Here is a 23,759-nt window from a genome sequence, read left to right as displayed (position 1 = left end):
AGTACACTTTTTAGAAATATATTAAAAGTATGCTTGTTTTTAGCATATAGTGTAACTAAGCATATATTTATTATAATGTACTTCGAGTACAATTTTTTGAAATATACTAAAATGCAATTCAATATATTTTTAATGCACTTCAAATCAGTATGTTGGGAATACAAATGTACTATAAACATACTACTTGAATTTCAAGTATATTTTAAATACATTTAAAACTACGTCGTTTTCACCTGGAAGGTCAAAGAGGAATCTTAAATCGAGAGGTCACATGCCATATAGTTCAAATTCTTCAGTATGTATTCTACAGATGTTGTCTCCTTTAATATATATACTTTGCGAAGCACTTTCTGCTTTGCGAAAGTGCTCATATCCCTTCATTTTTTCACATTTTATGTTGCAGCCTTATGCCAAACTGCTTTAAATTACTTTTTTCACATCAATCTTCACTCCACACACCATAATTACAAAGAAGGAAAAAAGATTTGTGATAACTTTGCAGATTTATTAAAAATAAAAAACTGAAATAATTACATTGCATGAGTATTCGTACGTATTCTGGGACTCTTGAAATTTAGTTTAGGAGTAGGCCTATTACAATTTCTCTGGATCATCTTTGAAATGTTTCTACACTTTGATTGGAGTTAACCTGTGGCAAATTCAATTTGGAAAGGCACACACCTCTCAATAAAAGGTCTAGCAGCTGAAAATGCTCATCAGATCAAAGACCAAGCCATGAGGTCAAAAGAACTGCCTGTAGATCTCAGAGACAGGTTTGTGTCGAGACAGAGATCTGGGGAAGACAACAAACAAATTACTTCTGCATTGAAGGCTCACAGAAGCATGTAGCATCCAAAATCCTTAATGGAAGAAGTTTGGATCAACCAGGACTCTTCCTAGAGCTGACCTCCTGGCCAAACTGAGGAATCAATGGAGAAGGGCCTTGGTTATATCCAAGAAGCTGATGGTCACTCTAGTTAAGCTCCATGATCATATATGGAGATGGGAGAAATTTACAGAAGGATAAACATCACTGCAACACACCACCAATCTGGGCTTTATAGCAGAGTGTCCAGACTCAAGCCTCTCAAGACACATGAAAACGTAATTAGAATTCGTAAAACATCACCTAAAGGACTCAGACTGTGAGAAACAAGATTCTCTGGTCTGATGAACCTCAGTTCCACGCGTCATGTCTGGAGGAAACCAGGCGCTGCTCATCACCTGCACAATACCAACCCAATGGTAAAGCATGGTGGTGGTACCATCATGCAGCAGAATATAGAGATATCCTTAATGAAAACCTGATCCAGTGCATTCAGAACCTCGGACTGGGCAGAAAGACGATGCAAAAGTGGCTTATGGACAACTCTGAATGAATGACCTTGAGTGCGCCAGCCAGAGTCTGGGCTTGAACCCAATCGAACATCTCTGGAGAAACCTGAAAATGTCTGTCCACCGATGGTCCCCATTCAACCTGACAGAGCTTGAGAGGATCTGCACAGAAGAATGGCAGGAAATCGACAAATGCAGATGTGCAAAGCTTGTCGCATCATACCCAGAAAGACTATGAGGCTGTAAAGATGCTTTAACTAAGTCCTGAGTTAAGGGTACAAATACTTATGCAATGTAATTATTTCAGTTTTTCCTTTTTAATACATTTGCAAAAAGTTGTCACATCTTTTTCTTTGTTATTGTGGGGTGAGGAGTGTAGATTGATGTGGGGGAAAACAGTCATTTAAAGCCACTTAAACAAAATGTGGAAATAATGAAGGGGTATACATACTTTCGCAAGACACTGTATATGTCTCATATATAGGCTAAATTCATAATATCTACACGATACAGTTCAGGAATGTAATTTCCATGTTGCTTGGCAACAATCTGGTCAGGTATAATTAGTAGCCTACATGCAGTGAGAGAGACTCTGCAAATAGTTTTTTTTAATCACACACATCCAGTGTAATTTATTTAACACAATACAAAAATCTTCTCATTATATTTGGTTCTATCTTGGTTACAGTGAACTGTACAATATTTGCATGGATTTATTTGATCATTATATGTGTGTGGATGTGTGAACCACAGTAACTTATGTCTGACTCTGCGGTTCTGTCAATGCATGTTGTGATGAAATGTCATCCACGCATCAAAGATTCCCTGGGGATTGTGTCAAGAGAGGTTATCTGATGTCACAGAGCACTAGAGGACAGAGAGTTTCCCTCAAATACACTGAGAATTATTCATCAGCATTATTCAGTATTCAATATTTAATCTTCTTTCATTTAATCGTGAGGAATGTCAACGTAAAAACAAAGCACACATAATCACCGCTCCTCCCTATTGAGTCCGTTATGACTGTCATCCCGGCATCCATTGAGCAGACAAAAGAAAGAATGACCACAGGCCGATAAGTTGCTTATCTCAGTGTGGCGGTACAGTTGATAGGCTTTCGGGTGCTTTTGTGCTGCCTTTATGGCACTGGAGTCATTCACCGGCCCTGCTGTCTACACGCCCGAGGCAGTTCCTCTTCACTCTCTTCTTTTCCTACTTTTCCCTTATTCCTTACTCCTGATTCCAGGAGCATATGCCACTTGGAAGTGCTCTGCTAATTAGAGGGCTCTTTTGTCTGTGGGTTTCTCTTGTTGTTGATGGTATTGTCACTGGAGTATCTGTGGGAGTCCTGCCGTCCCGACAGAAGGTTTTTATTGGACTCTTAATGAGTTTACCTCGGGTGGTCTCCTCTGCAGATCTGCACCTCTCATTCTCTGCCCAGAGTGAGCAGAGCCAGATTTCAGCCATCAGGGCTTCTTATCTCGTCAGTTCAGGATGTTTCTGTGCATGTCCTGCGCAGGGACATAGGGAAGCGCATTATCGTAGGAGTATGAGCTTAGGCTCAGCCTGATTGTTTTTACAGTGCAGTACTTTACAGAGCGTGAGGAGAACTGCCAACAGTGCTGGCTTGATTTCTCGCTCTCTTGGGAAAGTGGCACGTGTGCCATGTCACAAGTAGTAAATAAGAGCTGACCCTCAGTGACCCTGCCCTGGCAATCTCTAGGGTCATCTCTCCTACAGCACCTGCTCTCTGAAATAAAGCGATCAACAAAGGTCACGGCCCCTGTGTATCAAGCATTTCTGTGGGTCAAAGGTCAAGCACTGACCGGTGTGGTTGTCCCAAAGTGACTCCGATTCACTGCGTCCAATCGTAACGCAACCCGGAAGAATTTACTTTCCTGATGAGATTTTCTGGTGTCCAGTTTGGGACATGTACTATTAAAGTTTGTTTCTGATAAGTTGTGTTAAAAAAGGTCCTTAGCTCTTTGTGTAGGGTAGGTTGAGGTAAGATGCCCCCTGGGGCAAGATGACCTTCCCCCCATTCTTCATTTTTTCTCCTGACCATAGATGGCACAACATCTCATCTCAGCACTTTAGATGAATGACTATGCTATTTTTAATTTTGTCATTTCATTTAAATATCAACATTTGTGGGATTTGCAGTCAAAACAGTTTTGAGGTTAAGTGATCTAATTTTGTGTCTCTGGAAAATAGTGATCTATGACTTATGTTGATCTTTGTCTTATGTTGAATATCAAAGTTTTCTGCATCTATTTGTTAATGAGGGATATGTGGAAATTTATAAAATAAATTAGAATTTTACTAGAATTTGTAAAAGTTACAGTATCTTAAAATTATTCTTGGGGAAAGATGATCCCGCCCCCGCCCCCCCGCCCCTGCAGAATTGGCACAGACGGTACCAAGCGGCATGTTGTTAGTGTTATTATTTTTAAATTGAATAACTATTAGGTTTATTATCAGTATTTCCATGAATTAGATGTACATTTCAGACTTTCATTTTCAGATTTCTGCTTTAATTAAAACCTATTGGTTAGTTGAGTGAAACTATTCAATTTGCATTCATAGTGTTGCTATATCTTAAATTAAAATATAAGCAATTAAATAAGTAAATATTCATATGCCTGTAAATCATAAAATACCTTTCAGAAGCCTTACCAGATTCAATACCTTGAATCTGGAATGCAGCTTTGTCTGTCATCGGTTATTCAATTATCAACTCAATTGTCAATATAACATTTTAAATACAATAGTTTGTTTAGTATTTTATATCAATAGAACTTAAAATTTATAAATGTTAATAAGAATTATATCAAAAGTTTCTGTAAAAGTTTACTAAAGCAAATGTTTCTAATTATTTTCTATAATAACACACTGGCTGATGAATCATCATCCTGCACATGCTAAACTTATATCTGAATATGTTACAGTTTAAAAGTAAATCCACATTTTTATTAAGGGGGGCATCTTCCCCCCACAATGCATTCAAAGTTTGGGGTCAGTAAGAATTTTCATTCAGCAAACAAGCATTAAAATTTATCAAAACTGACAGTAAGATATTTAATGTTAACAACAGTTAACAATTTTTTTCAAAAATGACTTACTCTAAACTTTTAAATTGTAGAGTATCACGGTTTCCACAGAAATATGAAGCAGCACAACCGTTTTCAACATTTATAATAATACGAAATGTGTCTTGAGCACCAGATCCGCATATTAGAAAGATTTCTGAAGGAAATGTTCTTTCAAAAACAAAAAATCTTACCGATCCCAAACATTTGAATGGTAGAGATGTAGTGAGTGCATTTGGTTAAAAGACTAAAGAAGTGCATTAAAAGACTAAAGAAGATGCAAAAAGTTGCACTCGCATTTAACATGCTTTCATAGATTACAATAAATATGGAATTTAGAGGAAAATATAAAAAAATCGAACATAAAAAATATATAAATATATAAAAATGAATTTAAAAAAATATATATATCAAGAAAGGGAAGAAAAGGTAATAATAGAATACATGTAAATGCCCCCATATTTTATATAATATGATTGCTAAATGTAAATGTATAATTGCTTCTTAACCTGTTGTGGTAAGCCTACCCAGTGATTACTATGAATCACTATTATCTGAAAAGTTGCAGATGGCGACTGAGTATGGATATTTGAATAGGAATTTCCAAACCAGCCAGTCAGCTGTGCATGCTCACAATATCCACCAATTTAGTCTTTGTAGTGCTGGGGAAATCAGTCTCACCCCCCCCTTCCCATGTATGAACTTTCTATACTATTTAGGTTATTTGCATACAGATGTCTAGTCAGCCCCACTTTGGGCCTGAAAGGGAGGGAGAAAGGGAGGGAGGTAGGGAGGGAGGGAGTTGCTGACTAGCCCATAATTTCCAAGCATACTTCTTAGTGCCATGGCTACTGTGTTTCGATCACTGGGCACAGGTGGCATCTTAATTACCATGGATATTTTAGTGAGAAAGTGTGAGGGCCATTTGTATTGGATCACTAATTGAGCAGACCCTCTCAAAATACCATTAGCACCACTTGGATCAATAAATTTAAGGGCCTGATGACACAGAATTACATAATGGCTTAGACAACATTTAAATAGAGCAACTTTACGAGACTTTACACTCAGCTTTGAGGGTATCCATCATTATGTGAGTCAAGATCACCAATCTAGACTTTTGTGTCCAGAACGTGAATAATTAGTGAGGGGAATTGTGGGGCACGGGAACAGGTGGAGCAGAGTCTCTGGATGAGGGGAGATTGTCTCAGTAGTGTGAGAGAAAAAGAGAGAGAGAGAGAGAGAGAGAGAGAGAGAGAGTGCAGGAGGGATGGTGTGAAAAGAGCTTGTCTCCTGTTCTTTCAGCTACTTTTTGTCTTATTCTCTCACTAAGACAAGAAAACCTATACTTTAGGACAGCTGCTAAGCTGATTTTCCCAGAGATTAGCAGCATATCTGTTGTGTCAAAGAACTGACCACAAAATGCAAGCTGTTGTCTTTGACGTGTTAGTAGTGAGCAAAGTTTGCTGAAAGTGAAAGTTCTTATTGAAGTTTTGAGGTTTTAGTCCACAAGCAATCAAGGGCCTTTGTCTTTTCACAATACAACAATATTGCGCGACCAGTCAAAACAAACTTACTATAGAAGCTTACATTTCACATGCCAAGACAAGCAATGCATAGTGCAATGCATAGTTTCATATTTTGTCTGTGCCGTGTAAACATTTTTTTGCTGAATTTATTTGAAATCAGTTGTTTTTCTTCATTACACTTTACACTTACACATTACACTTCATATACAATATGCAATATTCAGTATATGCAAAAAAAAAAAAAAACTTTTTATAGCTTTATGCTTTAAAAACTAACTTTATGACCTGAATCCAAATATTTAGGCATGATTTACAAAAGTTGTTTCTAAAACATTCTTTTAATTTAAAACTTTCCTTTTTAAACTTTAAAAACTTTATTGTAAACTATGTTGATTGGTAGATAGAAAAATAGATGGATAAGATCTGTAATGCATAATACAAGAAAACTTGCTAAAGTTTTGTAAATGTACACCCAAAAATAAACACAGTTAAATGCTTAAATTGCTATTTGCTTTGTTTATTCATTTTGTTCATGTGTCCAATATCACTTATTATTCAGTCATAATTTGGTTTGCTGTTATCTCATCTAAACTTTAGTTGTTTCTTCTCTCAATCCCTTCCCCCATTTTTTTCTCACAAGATTCTTAAAAAAAGGAGACTAGCTGGGCTTGCCTGATATCACCCTCCAGGGTGACAGCTGTGCCAAAACCACACACACATACACACACACACACACACACACACACACACACACACACACACACACACACACACACACACACACACACACACACACACACACACACACACACACACACACAAAGCTCATTTAGGGAGCCTTGCTCAGTGGCCTGGAAATCACACTCTAAGCTCCGCCCTAAAGTGTGGTCAGCCATTGTCATTGTAATGGGGCCGTGTGCATGTGTATGAAGGAGAGAGAGTGGGTTTCAGTCTTCCCTCCCCGTAGACATTTTCCACACACAACTACTAGATTAGCCCTCTGATTTCATTCAACATGAAGCTGATTACAAAAGCCAGCAAAGTTTTTTTTAAACATGTCATATAATAATAAACAGATATCATCAACCATTATGCATGAGAAAAAGAGTGTAAATAATTAATCAACACTCTCTCAAAGTAACAGATTCAAAGCACACACCATAAAATGTCCTATCATCAATATTCACTAACATTATGCAGTCTGCAGTTAAACACATAAAAGCCACTGCTGACAGGCTCCAAGTGCTCATATGTTCATACGAGTCTTTTCAAATAAAGCTTTGAAAAGCTTTTCACACTTTCTACAGGCCTGGTGTCCACTAAGTGTAAATGCATTAATAAGCACCCCTGGCCTCCTCCACACGTCCCATGGTCCCCCTCCTTACTCACCATGGCAACAGCAATTTGAAGGGGGGGTTGGGGGGGGGGGGGGGGGGGGGGGGGTTGGGGGTTCTCAGCATCATTATCAGCAGGTCCATCTGTCATGGGGGGTAAGACTTCAGATCACGTAAAGAGGCCTACGTGGGCTCCAGCAGTAACCCAGCACATATGCCTTCTCACTGGGCTGACAGGAGAAAGGGTGGGGGAGAAGAGAGGTGCACCAGATTGAGTTTGGGAAAGAATGAGAAAGATCTGAGGGCATGAGGTTTCATTGATTGATTAACTGATTTATAGACTCAGATACATTTACAAAATATTCAACATTTTTATGTTAAAAAAAACCTTATAATTAATTTTTAAAAATATATAAGAAAACCTGTATTTTATACTTTTAAAAATGTGTTTCTTTTTTTCACTCTGTAAAGCGACCTTGAGGTCATGAAAGGTGCTATACAAAAATAAATTATAATCATTTTTAAATGTAGTTATTGTTCATAGGTGTTTAGTTTAAACAACCAGAAATCACTGTGATGAAATCTGATGTTAGAATATAAGTAAAACTTTATGTGTAAAATAGGCTACATAAGATTTACAATATAAAATGTCCTTTCTTGTTTATAATTTAGGATAATGTTAATGATGTTTAATAGTCCAGTCATTTTATCAAAAAAGGTTGAACAAATTGCAACAGAAACCAGCCTTTATTAATTATTATTGCAGAGATGGGGTTTGGGTATTGGGTATTTGGGTATTTTATTATAAAAACAGTATTTTACTGTTATGTGTCAACAAGATTGAACAAGACATTTTCACCTGGCTATACCCAATGTTTAGATCTGTTAGTATTTATGCAAATTAGCACATACGTAATTAGATTATGCACCGTTTGTCCATGTTAACAAACCATTTAAAAAAACTTGTAATACATTTTTTGTTTGTCTTGATGCAAGTAATCAACTCAGTAATTTTCACGGTGATATCTTAAGGTTAATTTAAAAAAAAAATCCTATTCACGTAAGAAAAAGAACAAATAGGCGTATGAATAGGCTATATTTGGGTCTTTTTCAAAACTTTCCCCTAATGGGATTCTTCGGGGCTTTTTTTTTTCCCTTACTCAGGACATATTGAGGATACAAAATCAGTTGAGTTTGCTTCTGTTGCAATTTGTTCAAGGTTGACCCCCATTTTGTCTTAAAATTACTGGACTAAAATCTGAACATCCACAAACGCTTTTCATCTGCATGTTTAAAAACTAGAAATATCATAGCTGACCAGTTTGAGACACGTAGTAAAAAAGTAGGCTCGTGGCAGACAATGAAACAAAATTTGTCTACTAAAGATAGAAAAATAGCTTCAGATGATACCCTGTTTAAACGTGTTTATGTATTTTCTGAGAAAATTCATCTCACTCAGAAAAAAGTTTTACCGAGAGATTTTCATTTAAAAAAATTCTGACACATGACTCGACGAGCACAAGACAAGCTTTTGTTTTCATTTTCAGAGGTCATTGTGTGGGACACAGGCAGTGAGGCGCGCCCTCATTGGCTCGTCGAGAGGAGCAAACTCTTCCCGACCGCCGCTGATTGGTGGACGCAAACTTACACGAAATAAGACCGCCCACATCTGTCTGTAAGTTTGGTTTAAAGTAACTTTCTCTAATGAAGTTGACTAGTTTTGCGGTGTCGAAGGCAAAGAAATCACCGCAAGGATGAAGTTGTGTAAATCTTTTCTCGGTGAGTGATGGACTTCTCTTTTTAATCAAGTATTTTCAAACTTAGTCATAGTCTGGTTCGCGGTGGTTCTGTTGATAGCCTGTGTATTTGGGTTCGCTTATAACTTTTTGTTAACAATAATTCACAGTAAGTTCAATATTGTGATAAAAACTCGAATGATACGTTTGTATGTTTTTGTGTACTCTGCTGTGAGAATTTAAATCTGCACCGACGGGCACATTTCCCCCTTCTTTGTTTACTTTCATTTTAAGTTAAATCTTGACTGAATAGACATGGATTAACTTACGTTTGAACTCTTTCAAAATAATCTTCTGTTGACGAACATATAGCCTAGTGTTGACCTAGATCCCGGATTTTTGTATCTTTAAAAAAAATGGGAAACGAAATCCCTGACCAGACAGTTTTTAAACAAAGGCAACTTTTGTCTCCCAGAGGGAGTTGCGCTTTAAACTCAGAGGCTGTCTGACTTCTGGCGTATTAAAACTTTTGTATTTGGGAGGGATCAGTCCATCTGGCTTTTGGGGGGATTCCGGGGGGTTGTGCTTCTCATTCGCTCAGCTGGCATCCTATGTAATATTTATACACAGTGTCTGGCCAGTGGGAACAGACTGTGGCTTTAATTGTATGCTGGGCTATCCATCTGTATGAAACTTTAGGATGAGGGGTAAGCAAAGTTCCAGCTGGTAACCGAAGTACTTCGGCCTTATTAAATATGCAAACTCTCAAAGGCTTCTGCTAACTTTATACATGATAGGCTACGAAACTTTTTGTTGTTGTTGAAGTTTGGTAAAGAGTCCCCCTTCTCCTTCACTCTATTTTAGAGCGAATGCATTTTTTTCGTTAAGTTTCTCCTCTTTCCACAATATTAATGACATTAACATGTTACCATTAATCCAATTGACCAATTTCACTGTGTTTGGTTGGAAACTGCAACAATAATTGTTAACATCTTTGTTAGATTTTTTTTTTTTTTTTTTAGAGTTTTCAGATATTACTAAGGCTCAGTAATCAGTAAAGAAATGCAATGTTTCCCAAAAATGGCAGTGAACTTATTGCCTGATTATCATTAGAGATAAAGAAAATTGATTTTTAAACATTTAAAATAACTTTTACAACTCTTTGATTTTACTTTAACAAAGTCAAGCCATCAATTAAAACTGAAACCTTCATGTTTATTTTACTTTTCTTTATAGTGGAGCAACCTCAGAAGATATCACAATAATTTAACAGTTCGAGTTGGACAGATGAAGTTAATTCGATCATATTCCACAAAACTAGGTCACGTTGTTAGGCTTCTGGAAAAGCATTAAAGAAAAGTAGCTCAACGCTTTTGAAGCAAGGCGAATGTGTCAATACGCCAGAAAAAATAGATCCACATTGAAGACTTGTGTTTTTTTAGTTTTAAAAATTATACTCTCTCCAATCTCCCGTGATATGTGTTAATTGCCTAGTGAATGTAGTGCAATATGACAATCGTACAAAAGCCATACAAAACCCATTTGATGTTTAAATTATTTGACCTATGTTGCGTAACTTATTTTAATGTAAAATCCTGTGCATTTATCGTTATTGAAAACAGCTTTTTCTTCAGACTATAGGCACCTGCCGCGGATAGCGCTCTTGTCCATGGTACTGAAGCAGCGCTGTTCTCGGTGCTGAACTTTCAAGCTGAACTCATGCGTCTAAATGTAGAGATTCGTTCAAAAATATCTCAAATTAGTTTGGGTTGAAGGTGAAATGTCAAACGACTCTCCTTTTGCGCGTGAATGTTTCATATAGAGTGGGCGGGGGTCAATAATAGCGGCCCACTCTCCATCTTGTGTTGTACATGATTTACTATGATGATGATGTCACGGCGCAGGGTAGATAGAGGAGGGGTGGACAATGGGCCTGTGAACGAAAGGTAAGTCAGTATCGTTCGACAAAGCGTGTGGAGAAATGATTTTGGCTGCATTTGTGCTCCCATTACCTGTCGATTAATGGATATATGCCACTTGCTTACAACATGAAGAGGTTTCCGACCGGTCCTGAGCGAATTATTAGAGGATTTTAACGGTAGCGGCGCGAGACTCGTTCTGAAGGGGAGGTGTACAACACTGAAGTTAACACACACACAGCCTACAAAGAGCAAGAGGCCGCTCGCATCTCCTTGAAAGAAACGTCGTGTGCTTATGGTATTTGTTTTGTTTGTTTGTTTACTAATTCGGATGCTGATGTGGATGAAAAATTCAGTGTTTGGAAAGGTTTGCTGGTTTGGATTTCCGTTACTATTGAAGCCAAATGGACGTCGGACTGTAATCTCTTAAAGAAGAAGTGCCATTCCACCGTTTTTACATTTTCAGAACATTTTGTCTTGCGTACAAGAAGTCACAGTTATGTTATGTAAAAGGACGATTCTACAGTGTTTTGCGAATAATTGTATTGCAAGTTACATAGCGGGTTTATTTTCAAGAAACCCAAGAATTTAAAAGGGCCTCTAACGTATCTATAACACAAAATTCATGCTGTCATATTAACCTACAATGTAAGTGTTGTGCTTGTTTTGTATCAATATTTACCTGCGAATCGGAACTGTGGAAGTTTAAATTCATTGGAAGTTTGTTTATTCATACTAAGTCAGAGATAGCCTACATGTAGCCTATAAATGCAATGTATTTTATGGGAGTGGACAAATAGACATTAGAAACCCTTAAGCACAAGCAGCATATGTTTTGTCTTGTATGCGTGCGTTATTTACGAGAAACAAAACAATGCGAGCAAACCATCTGTTTACTTCAGGCTAGGCCTACATAATACACTATTAATTCATTAGATTGTCGCCTTTTCTTTGAGTTTTACATTTAAATGACTGTTTATTCATCGCTTATGCTTGCTTTAGGACCTCTGTAGGTTGGATTTTAACCGTTATTGCTTTGATAATACAGTCAAGTGGAGACCGGTCTTGTAAACATGTTCTGCTTAATATTGTTTCTTCTCGATGAAAGTGATAGTGTTATAAAGGCGGAGGGTTTGGCTGATAATAATTGAAAGGCGTGGTGTGCTATAAGAGGTTATGCGCAGCATTATCATGGTGCTTTTTCGAAGCCAAGGGCCTGATGCGACAAAAGAAACACTAATATTAGTCTATGCTAAAACGTAAGAGCAATTTGTGGCTAACATGGCCTCCCATTGGTCCATTTAATAGACGCATGGGCCTATTATATGGGAGTTAAACAATGTTTTTGTTTCCTCTCCATCATTTGAGAGATTCAGCCTAATGTTTGATAATTTTTTTTTAGAAAAGGGATCACTGAAACTACTAATGTATAAAAACTCAGAATTTAAGTCTATAAATAACATGGCAGCATGTACATTTTCCACATTAACGTCTTTGGAAGTTCCAAACTGTAAAATAAAAAATGAAAGCAATATTTTGAAGAACATCATCAAATTATATAGTTATAAATTGATTTTCAGAAGTATTTTTATGTTCCTACCTTTTTGTGTTTATCTTACTTTTATACAAAGCTTTCACTGCACTAAAATCGACTTAACCTGTTTCCCTGCGAACGGACACAGGACAGTGAGTTTGAATTGCGTATTGCATCATATGTGGCAAGTGCCACAATTGTTGCGGTTCTCAAGGGAATTCCCTCCCCTGTTACGTGTGTGACGTGGATGAGCACCAGGTGCTGCTTAAAACGTAATCAGACCACGTGTAATGACGCCCCGATAAAAACAGCTGGGTCACGGCCGCATCTCTCGTCACCCGGGATGAATAATCAACACCAGAGCCATGAAGGCACGCAGATTCTGTCAGACCATGATGGACTGCTGAAAGCCCTTTCAGTGGCCAAAGTGCATGTGTCCTCTAGGGGATATTCAATGTTTGCTTCTGGATTATGGGTGTTCATCTTTGATAATCATCCCATGGAAAATTACGTTGCGGCATTACAGGCAAAGATTTGTTTACTTTCTGATCTTAGTAGCTCAGTTGCTCACAAAGCATAAATATGTGTTTTCTTGACGTTTTAGTTGCATATTTCAAACTAATAGCCTATTATTTATAAAATATCACTTGTATAAAAAGTATTAGCCTACTTTATTGTGTTTCACTAATGGGAATCCACTGTCAAGACTTACTTAATGTGTTTTTTTTTTATTGCTAATTTCATTATGTAAAATATTTGGACATGTCAGACTGAAATTGTTGTCTTATCCATTCTATCCTACAGAGAATGAGTACAGAGGGCAGCTGCTGAGCCAGAGGTGGACACGAGGGGACAGAGTTAGCAGCTGTGAGAACAAGAGGAGTAGGAGACTCAAAGTGAGACATTATGTGTGTGTGTGTGTGTGTCTGTCTGTCAAAGTAACTTTATTTCATCGTATTTCCCTTTCTGAAGCTCTGACATCTTTCTCACACTGGGAGAGCCCCATTTCTTTCTTATATTTCACTTCGCTTCCACCAAATTGGTAGGGATGTGCAATTGAAAGAGCTTATTGGATGTGTATTATTGATTGAGCTCTTTAAAAAGCATTTAAGATGATTGGGGGCTACTCTGGTGTCTGTGAAATCAGAAACGCTCAGATCCGAGGATAAAAATCACAACCTGAAAGGTATAGATGTCAAATTTGTCATTTGAAAGCCAGAGGACAATGTAATTATGCAATTTGTATGATTTTAGAGACACATTCGAGAAATGGAGAGTGTACGACATAATAAATACTTCACACATAATATTCTTGTAACCACCCATGCCTTTGTGTTTCAGATGAGCCAAGACGCAGATGAGAAGCGGACAAGGACACGCTCAAAAGGAATCAGAGGTAAGCGCCTCTTAAAAAGATCTGTTTTTGTCCATTTCAGTGAATGTATTGACTGACAGAGCTTTTATCTCTCTCCTTATATCAGTTCCTCTTGAGCTTGTTGGACAAGAGTACAGGTGAGATAATGTGCTTTTATGCTTATGTAGTGTTACTCATCATGTTTAGAAAGACCACAGCTTAGTAAAACGAATACAGCTAATGGAAACTCTTGTTTTGCAGCTGCCCTACACCAGGATGCGACGGCCTAGGCCATGTCAGCGGAAAGTATGCACGACACAGAAGGTTAGTAGTAAGAATTCTGTCTCTTATAACTGCCAATACCAAAAAACAAATAAGTGGACAATCTAAGTTTTTACCAAAGCTTTTCATCCTTTCCAGTGCATTGGGCTGCCCATTGGCTAAGAAAAGAAAACTCCAGGAGGCCGAGGAGAGTCAGCCAGCCCTAAAAAAGAAACCTAACCCCTTAAAACTGGCCATGGACGATGGGTTCAATGCAGACAGTGACACAAACAGTGAAACTGAAGCAAAAGATGAGGAAGTGGAGTCAGAAGAGGACACTGTCGATAAAGAGATGGAGGCGAAAGAAAAGACACCTACATCAGAAGCAATGACAGGTGGGTAAATGAACTATTAATGACTGAATTTTGAATTATATTCATGGTTGTCTAACATGTAGTGCATGTACAAACCTAGTCTTTATGTATTTAAGCTTATTAGTTCAACAATTTTCACCAAAATTCCTTTAGTTTATAATTGTCAAGTCATCTTCATTTTTATATAGCGCTTTTAACAATGTAGATTGTTCCAAAGCAGCTTTACATTGATAATAGGAAATTAAAGTAAAGTGTTTTGGCTTTATAGCAGCTCTAGAATAAAGTTATTAATTGTCATTTTTGTCATTCCCTTAGAAGAAAGTTCACAAATGGATTCAGAAGAGAAAAAGACGCCTGTCCGAGAAACATCAAGTCCAGTGCCAGAGATCGAAATTGAGAAGGAGGAAGCCAATATTGAGGTCACGCCCATCCAACAAATCACCATGGAAGCCGAGACAGAGGAGGAGCTACAGGTAGCCGAAGAGATTCAAGCTCGAGAAGAAGAGATAGAGGAGGAAGCAGAAGAGATTACGGAAGAGGAGCGAGTGACCCAGCAACTGAAAGAGACCGACGAGCCTGTGACAACAGTTGAAGAAGAAGAGGAGGATGACGACGAGGAAGAGGGGGAAGAGGAAACACAATGTCTGAGCCAGAAGAACAACTCGGACCACCAGTACTTCAGTGGAGACTTTGGCAAAATCCAGACCAAAGAGACTGTGGAGACAGAGAAGGACAGTGAAGATGATGATGAGGAAGGAGATGAGGAGGAGGAACAATCCCAGGTAGAGCCTTCCTCCCTAATCGCCCCTGTCCCCGCTACTTCAGCTCAGGAATTAGATGTGATAACACACAGCAACATAAATCTAGACCACCCTGTTGGTGAAGATGAGGAGGAGGAGGAGGATGACGAGAGAGATGACGCTTCAGATAAAGACTCACCCACTGTAGTCATCGAGCTGGGTTCAGAGGGAGAGGAAGATGAAGATGAGGAAGAGGAAGATGACGGAGAAGAGGAGGAGGCCGATGAAGTAGACGATGACGAGTTAGACAGCATGTCACAGAGGTCAGAGGTCACAGATGACTCAGAGACGTACGACATGACACGGGGGAACCTGGGACTTCTGGAACAGGCCATTGCACTGAAAGCTGAACAAAACGGACACAGTTCTGAAGAGAGCTGCTCTCCTGAGCAGCAGCACTACTACAGCCCGGAGGAGAGGATGAGTAAGGCCATGGACATCACAGCCCGTAGAGCATACTATGGCAAAGGTGACAGGAAATACTTATTTCAGCCTACTTTAATTGTAACCCTCTATGACCTTGATTCATTTTAGATAACATGCAGTTACAGTGTGTGTGGGTGTGGAGTTTCATTTGTTTTGGTCTCTTCACTCTTGGACACAGAAGGTTCTAGATCAGAGAAGAAGGAAATAAAGTGCCCTACTCCAGGATGTGATGGGACAGGTCATGTGACTGGATTATACCCACACCACCGCAGCCTTTCTGGGTGCCCACACAAGGACAGAATCCCTCCAGAGAGTAAGGATTGTCTTGCACTAGAAATATGTTTAAATGTTTTTGAAAGAAGTATTTTATACTTACCAAGGCTGCATTTATTGCATTGTAAACTACTAATGTGTAACTACTGTTTTCTATTTAAATACATTTTGAAATGTAATTTATTCCTATGATGGCAAAGTTGGATTTCCAGCAGCCATTACTCAAGCCTTCAGTCACACGATCCTCAAGAAAATATTTTAATATGCTGATATGGTGCTCAAGAAACATTCATTATTATCAACAGTTGTGCTGCTTAATATTTTTGTGGAAACCATGATACATTTTTTCAGGATTCTTTGATGAATAGAAAGTTCAAACAATCAGCATTTATTTAATGAGAACATTTTTTGTAACATTATAAATATATTTACTGTCATTTATGATTAATTTAATGTGTCCTTGCTTAATAGAAGTCTCTTTAAAAAAAAACATTTAAATGGTAGTGTATATATATATATACACACACACACATATATATATATATATATATATATATATATACACACACACACACACACACACACATATATATATATATATATATATATATATATATGTGTGTATGTGTGTGTGTGTGTGTGTGTATGTATGTATATATTCACTGTATACTAATGTGTCTTTTTTGGCACTAGTCTTGGCAATGCATGAGAACGTACTGAAGTGTCCAACACCTGGATGCACCGGACAGGGACATGTGAACAGCAACCGCAACACACATCGCAGGTGCTGCACCTTAACTATTTTAATCTTTTGAGCCCTAAGTTTCAAATGTTCTCCAAAAACCATGTGTTTTTCTTACATTTTACACTTTTAGTCTCTCTGGCTGCCCTATTGCTGCTGCAGGGAAACAAAAAAGCCTTGAAAAGCAGTCACAGCCGCAGACCTCTGTCAGTGATCCAGTCACCGGAGGCTCAAACTCTGACAGAGTTCTAAGGTGAGTGTTTTCCTCCTCTTTTACAGACAAAAGAGCTTAATGGGTAAACTGTGGCTAAACACTCTTTTCTCTATAGGCCGATGTGTTTTGTGAAACAGCTGGAGATCCCTCAGTACGGTAGCTACAGGCCCAATGCCATGCCGGCCACTCCTCGGGCCAACCTGGCCAAGGAGCTAGAGAAGTATTCCAAGGTGTCCTTTGACTATGCAAGCTTCGATGTACAGGTATTTGGCAAGCGCCTACTTGCCCCCAAGATGCCCACCAGCGAAACCTCACCTAAAGCCTTCAAACGTAAGCACCTCCCTCATTCCTTTTAAAATAATGATTAAGAAACCTATACAATAGATATCAACAGATAATGAACTATTGATAGCATATTGAAAAGCATATTATTATAATTAACAGCCAAACCATTCCCTAAAGCCTCATCCCCAAGCCACAGCCTGTCTGGGGGCTACACCAAAAGCAGCTCCTCTTCCACCTCCAGTGGGTACGATTATACCCATGATGCCGAAGCCGCACACATGGCTGCCACTGCCATTCTCAACCTGTCCACTCGCTGTTGGGAGAGACCCGAAAACCTCAGCACTCAACAGCCAGATCAGACCAGCAAAGTGAGTTTCTTCCTCTCTATCTGTATCTGTCAATCAGTCTAGAGGAAATTTGGGTTGCTTAACATGCATTATATACACTATATTCAAATAAAACATTTCTACAATCTAGGACATGGACATTGAGGTGGATGAGAATGGCACTCTGGACCTCAGCATGAAGAAACCCAAGAGGGAAGGAGTCAGGTCACCAGACCCATCTTCATCCTCGTCATCATCTTCTCAACATCATGGCGTCACTTCACCCCACTCCAGCCACACCTACAAACAAGAGGAGTGGGAGGGGCCTCTGGACTACACCAAGTCAAACCGACAGAAAGAGGAGGAACCAGAGGAGGTAAATGTCTATCAATTTGAGTAAAATATATTCACACATTCTCACCTCATAGTTGAATCTGACAACATTTTGTAATATATATATATTTATTTATTTTTACAGTCAAATTTGACCATTTTACAGTTTTATAAGTCTTTACACATTCTATGAATTCAGCTGTTTTCTGTTTTGATGTGCCACTGTACTCAGGTGGAGTACAGCACACACTCATATGCCTCCTCTGATGGAGATGATGATGATGATGATGCCACTCAGGAAAGCACGGAAGACAGGAAGTACCCTGGTGAGGTCACAACCTCCAGCTTCAAGGTCAAATTCCAGCCCAAGGACTGCAAGAAAGAGGTCTTGCTGTAAGTGTCTGCTGCAACACACACACACACACACACACACACACACACACACACACACACACACACACACACACACACACACACACACACACACACACACACACACACACACACACACACACATCTACATCTGCAAAGCTAAAAAAAAAAGTTTTTTAATAAATCTCTTAACTGGAATGATTCTACAGAGATTTAATGCTCTCTTCACCTCTGTCCAGATGTCCCACCCCAGGTTGTGATGGTAGTGGACATATAACTGGGAACTATGCATCTCACCGCAGGTATGCCAGAAGCTATGGCACAGTATTTCTAGTCTGACCAGCGGCATTCATGTTTTCTTTTTTCTTTATCTATTTTTCTCTTTGCTGAACCCTCACAGCTCCTGCTCTCTAAAGCATTAACCTGTGTTAGTGACTGCAAACAAATTCCATATGTCTCTTTAATGCATTTTGCATGTACTATGGGTTTCATTTGATCACAAATACTATTTTTTTCCATATTAGCCAAGATTTACTCAAGGTCTCTTTGTAGATTATTTAGGTTAATTTACATTTATATATTTTACCAAAGAATCCATTTGTAATACAGACATAGATTACAGAGCAATATTAATATATTGTTATATATAGCAATATAACAGAATATACGTATTTTCTTCCGTCTTCAATGAAATCTTCTTCCCTCTATTCTCTATTCTGGCGTTTTTCTACTGCTCTTCAGTCTCTCTGGTTGTCCCCTTGCTGATAAAAGTCTTCGGACCCTCATGGCTGCCCACAGTGCTGAACTCAAGTATGTCTGTGCTCTAATTTTTCCTCTAATGAATCTTCACCATACTTTACTGATTACTGCTTTTTTTGACTCTACTAAACACTTCTGTTTCTGCCACATACTGTTTACTGTCCCTTTCGCTGGCTATTCTTGCACTCTTTGAACCAGCAATAACTTTACATTTTCAGTGGTCAAAAACAGAATTTTCTTGGACTGTGTCCTAGAGACACATCAAACCAACTGAGACATATTTAGCATCCCGGCTGAAGCCCAAATGTTCATTTAGATTTCCAGTGCGATTGTATGTCTGATATTTGAATTGCATCTATCTAAAGCAGTGCTGTTTATGCTAATGTATTTCACTTTCTCTTGGTGACCTCCAGATGTCCTACTCCAGGTTGTGATGGATCAGGACACATCACTGGAAACTATGCTTCCCATAGAAGGTGTGTTAATTAACAATATTACAAGATGCACTTTTGTATTAAAGGGATAGTTCACTTTGAAATTAAATTTTGGTATGTTTTAGCTTACCTCAAGGGCATCCAAGATGTAGGTGTCTTTTTTTCCGCAGTAGTTTCAATTTTGATATTTTTAGGTCAAACCGTTCTTGTCTGTCAGTCATATAATGCAGGTCTATGGTCACCCCCTCAAAGAGCATGCACAGAGTCCAAATTAAAACAATTCCCCATCGTCCAAATTAAACAATTCCCCATCGTAAGTACACATTGATGGCCTAAGACACGAAACGAGCGGTTTGTGTGAGAAAACAAACAGTATTTATATCGTTTTTACCTCTTATACACAGCCACGTCCAAGTGATCTGAGGGCGCGAGCGCATCCTGGTGTGTGACTTGTACGCAGACTGGTGCATAGATATATACACTAGATGTCGCCTTGTCTACGGCAGTTCATTGGAACGAATGTCTTTAATGCAACATCTAGTGTATATATATCTATGCACCAGTCTGCGCACACGTCACACAGCAGGAAGCGCCCGCGCCCTCAGATCACTTGGACATGGCTGTGTTACAAGAGGTAAAAACGAGATAAATACTGTTCGTTTTCTCACACAAACCGCTTGTTTCGTGTCTTAGGCCATCAATGTGTACTTACGATGGGGAATTGTTTAATTTGGACGATGGAGAATTGTTTTAATTTGGACTCTGTGCGTGCTCTTTGAGACAGTGACCATAGACCTGCATTATATGACTGTCAGACAAGAACGGTTTGACCTAAAAATATCAAAATTGAAACTACTGTGGAAAAAAAGACACCTACATCTAGGATGCCCTTGAGGTAAGCTAAAACATACCAAAATTTAATTTCAAAGTGAACTATCCCTTTAAATTGTCACGCTTTGAAAATATCAAACTGCACATGTAGAAACATAATAACATTTACATTTTCTCTGTTGCAGTCTGTCTGGATGTCCACGTGCCAAGAAGGGAGGAATCAAAATCACCCCAACAAAGGATGACAAGGAAGATTCGGAGCTCCTAAGGTATGTTTACTTAGTTTGTTGTACTAAACCAGTGGATTTGCTGAGCACAGCCCGTATTATTTGAGAAAGCCAAAACTGACTGCCAGTTCATCACTTACCTCTCTATAGGTGCCCAGTGCCAGGTTGCGACAGTCTGGGGCATATCAGTGGGAAATACGCCACCCACCGCAGTGCCTATGGGTGCCCGCTGGCAGCACGCCGCCAGAAGGAGGGCATGTTAAATGGCACACCATTCTCCTGGAAGGCCTTCAAGGCTGAGGGCCCGACCTGCCCCACGCCAGGATGTGATGGATCAGGGCATGCCAACGGCAGCTTTCTCACTCATCGCAGGTACAGATGAGGCCTAGTGAAATTTACAGATCAATATTAGCATATAATATTAAATAACCAGTATTAGTTCATATATAGGACAAGCTGAGTGAATGTTTCCATACAGAGATTATATATTTTTCTATAATAGAAAAATAATTAAAACATTTGTAAGGGCATACTAATATGTTTTGAAATATTAGAAATGCCTATTTTTGGGTTTTTGGGTTATTGAAGGACGATGTAATCAAGACAATAAGTCTAGTTTCATATCTCATGATCATGATGTGTTTCCAGTCTATCAGGTTGCCCTAGAGCTTCAGCTAACAAAAAGAGAGCCAGGTTCCCAGGAGATGACTACATCAGCAAGAAATTCAGGGCAAGTGATGGTAAGATCAAATATCATCTGCTTCTCTTATTTCGTCCCCAGTATGTTCATTTTGCGCTCTTTATTAACACACGCATTGCTTTTCTATCCCTTCAGTTCTTGACAATGATGAAGACATCAAACAGCTGAACAAAGAGATCAATGAGCTGAATGAGTCAAACTCTGAAATGGAAGCAGATATGGCCAACCTCCATACACAGGTCTACATTTAGCAAATACATACACTATTATTCTACTTTACTGTTTTCTATTGTAATATATATTAAAACGTAACTTTTTCCTGTGATTGCAAAGCTGAATTTTCTGCCATTTTTATTTAATTTAAATTACTTCAGTCCTCAGTGTGATATATTTTTGATGAAACGTGATAAATTTGTGATTAATAGAAAGTTCAAAAGAACAGCATTTAAAATAAACCATTTTGTAAAAAAAAAAAAAAGTAAAATCTTTTAATCAGTTATTACATCCTTGCTGAACAAAATATTAATTTCTTTCGAAAAAGAAATCTTACTGACCCCAAACTTTTGAACAGACTACATGTCCCAGAAACTCAAATAAAGACAAATGTCTTTATTAATACGGTTTTAATGTAATCTGAGCATATAGCATTTGGCCCTTCACTGATAACCACATGTAAAGGCTAGACAAACAAGCATTTTTGAGACCTTTTAAGGATAAATCCTCTTGTTGTTCATCACTGAAAATTCCATAATTGAAAGTAGGGTTTTTGGGGACTTCTTTCCACAAGATGCGTTCTTTGAGAGCGCAGTATAATGATAATATTTACAACACATCAAATACAATATTAGAAAGCATGATCTTGGAGCTGCTGTTTATCCAGACATTTCTATTCTTAGATCTCATCCATGGAGAAGAACCTCAAGAGCATGGAGGAAGAGAATAAACTCATAGAGGAGAAGAATGAGGCTCTGTTCATGGAACTGTCAGGCCTGAGCCAGACTCTTATCCGCAGCCTTGCCAACATCCGTCTACCACAGATGGTCAGTCCACTTGCTATCTATGACCTTTTATGAGTATGCCCATCAAACACAAGTAGTGTACATTATACCTTTTTTCTAGCTTGCTTTTAACAAACCACAATCTTTTGTTTACCACAGCAAGAGCCCATCACTGAGCAGAATTTTGACACATACGTGGACACGTTGACCCACATGTTCACCGATAAGGAGTGCTATCAGAACCCGGAGAACCGAGCCCTACTCGAGTCGATCAACCAGGCCGTCAAAGGCATCGAGGTGTGAGCAGAGGAAGCGGCAGCTGTAAGACACTGTGGGTTGAATAACCAGACCAACAACATAAAAATACTGTTTAAGGACATTCAGGTTTTGTATGTGGCGCCCTCTGAAAACGAGGAACGTCACAAGACCCGTGGAAGTCAAGAGAAAAGGACCAAATTCCAAATTATGCTGCTTAGCAACTTTGATGAGATACAAGATCCTTTGCCTCTTAAACCAAGATGGCTCTTCTTCTTTTGGGGTATTTTTTGGAGCAAAGCATTTGTTACTGTTTTCTAGAGCAACTCTCACCGACACTGATCTGCCTTTCTTACTTCCCTCAGTGCATGGAGGTTGCCGTGAACAATAAGTCGTGAGATTGTCGTGTGTCTGTGGGGGTGAGTCTATGTGTGTATGTGTAACAGAGTGCTTTATGTGTAACGTCCGAAGGTGAATTCACGATTAATGACCTCCCTCGACATAATAAGATTAGTATGCAGCACTGCTACATTTGATCCCTGTATGATAATGTTGTCTCATATTTGGTGTAAATGGGCTCCCGTTCCATTCAATAATATTTATCGTATTTGAGAACATAGATATTGCACTTCCATGAATAGTTTGTAGTACCATTGTCATGTTATTATTGTAATTATTATTATTATTATTATTATGGCTATTTAAATTGGGTCCTTGAAATGTAAGTTTAATTTATTATTTATTCATGTTAAGGTTTATTTTGTTTATTTATTAATCAGTGTCAATTTATGGACTTAATTTATTTTACAAAGCAAAATTCTATACACAGCTTTTAGCAGTTATTAAGAGGAGAGACGTTGCCCTCTGAGCTGTGAAAGAGGCAATATTTTAAGAATATCGACAGCAAATTGTTTTATAAACCTTCCTATTTATTTTAAAGACAGAGATTTATAATCTCTTTTTTAAGTGCAAATATTTTCTACCTAAAATTTTTTATATTGTTTTTTAATATTCTCATTTATTTAATGAGTTCTGTTTTCCATAAAAGTATTTTGACACCCTCCAGAGTGAAGTGGGTTGAACAGATATGATGTATTTATTGTTATTTATTTAGTATTTAAGAACAAATTGAATGGAGATCTTGTTGCATATTTATTTTGTAAATGTCTCTGTGTTAGTGGTTGCTGCATATGGATAGTCTTTGCCCATGTTGTTGATAAAATAAATGGGAATTCTATCACCTACAAAAGAGAGTATGTCATATTATTTAAGACTGATCGTTTCTCTTGATTTATTATAACCAGGCTTGTGTTTGCCTT

The 23,759-nt window shown here is 38.4% G+C and overlaps 1 protein-coding gene across 1 annotated transcript; it reads left to right on the top strand.

Moving 5' to 3' along the window:
* The first annotated feature begins 8,921 nt into the window (after nt 1–8,921).
* Nucleotides 8,922–23,685, top strand: myt1a (myelin transcription factor 1a). The gene is given in 23 exon segments (XM_081386698.1): nt 8,922–9,066; nt 13,281–13,372; nt 13,818–13,872; nt 13,958–13,988; nt 14,092–14,154; nt 14,251–14,486; nt 14,781–15,734; nt 15,870–16,004; nt 16,658–16,747; nt 16,750–16,830; nt 16,833–16,959; nt 17,036–17,250; nt 17,383–17,573; nt 17,683–17,907; nt 18,097–18,257; nt 18,476–18,538; nt 19,409–19,471; nt 20,446–20,529; nt 20,638–20,859; nt 21,136–21,227; nt 21,323–21,426; nt 22,084–22,227; nt 22,345–23,685. Coding segments are annotated over 23 exon segments (3,597 nt in total). The 5' UTR covers nt 8,922–9,041; the 3' UTR covers nt 22,489–23,685.
* The last annotated feature ends 74 nt before the right edge of the window (nt 23,686–23,759 follow it).

This window comes from Scardinius erythrophthalmus (genome assembly GCF_964197995.2).
Source record: "Scardinius erythrophthalmus genome assembly, chromosome: 15".
Taxonomy (NCBI): Eukaryota; Metazoa; Chordata; class Actinopteri; order Cypriniformes; family Leuciscidae; genus Scardinius; species Scardinius erythrophthalmus.
Note: the sequence above shows the minus strand (reverse complement) of the source record. Positions and strands in the feature narration are given on the sequence as shown.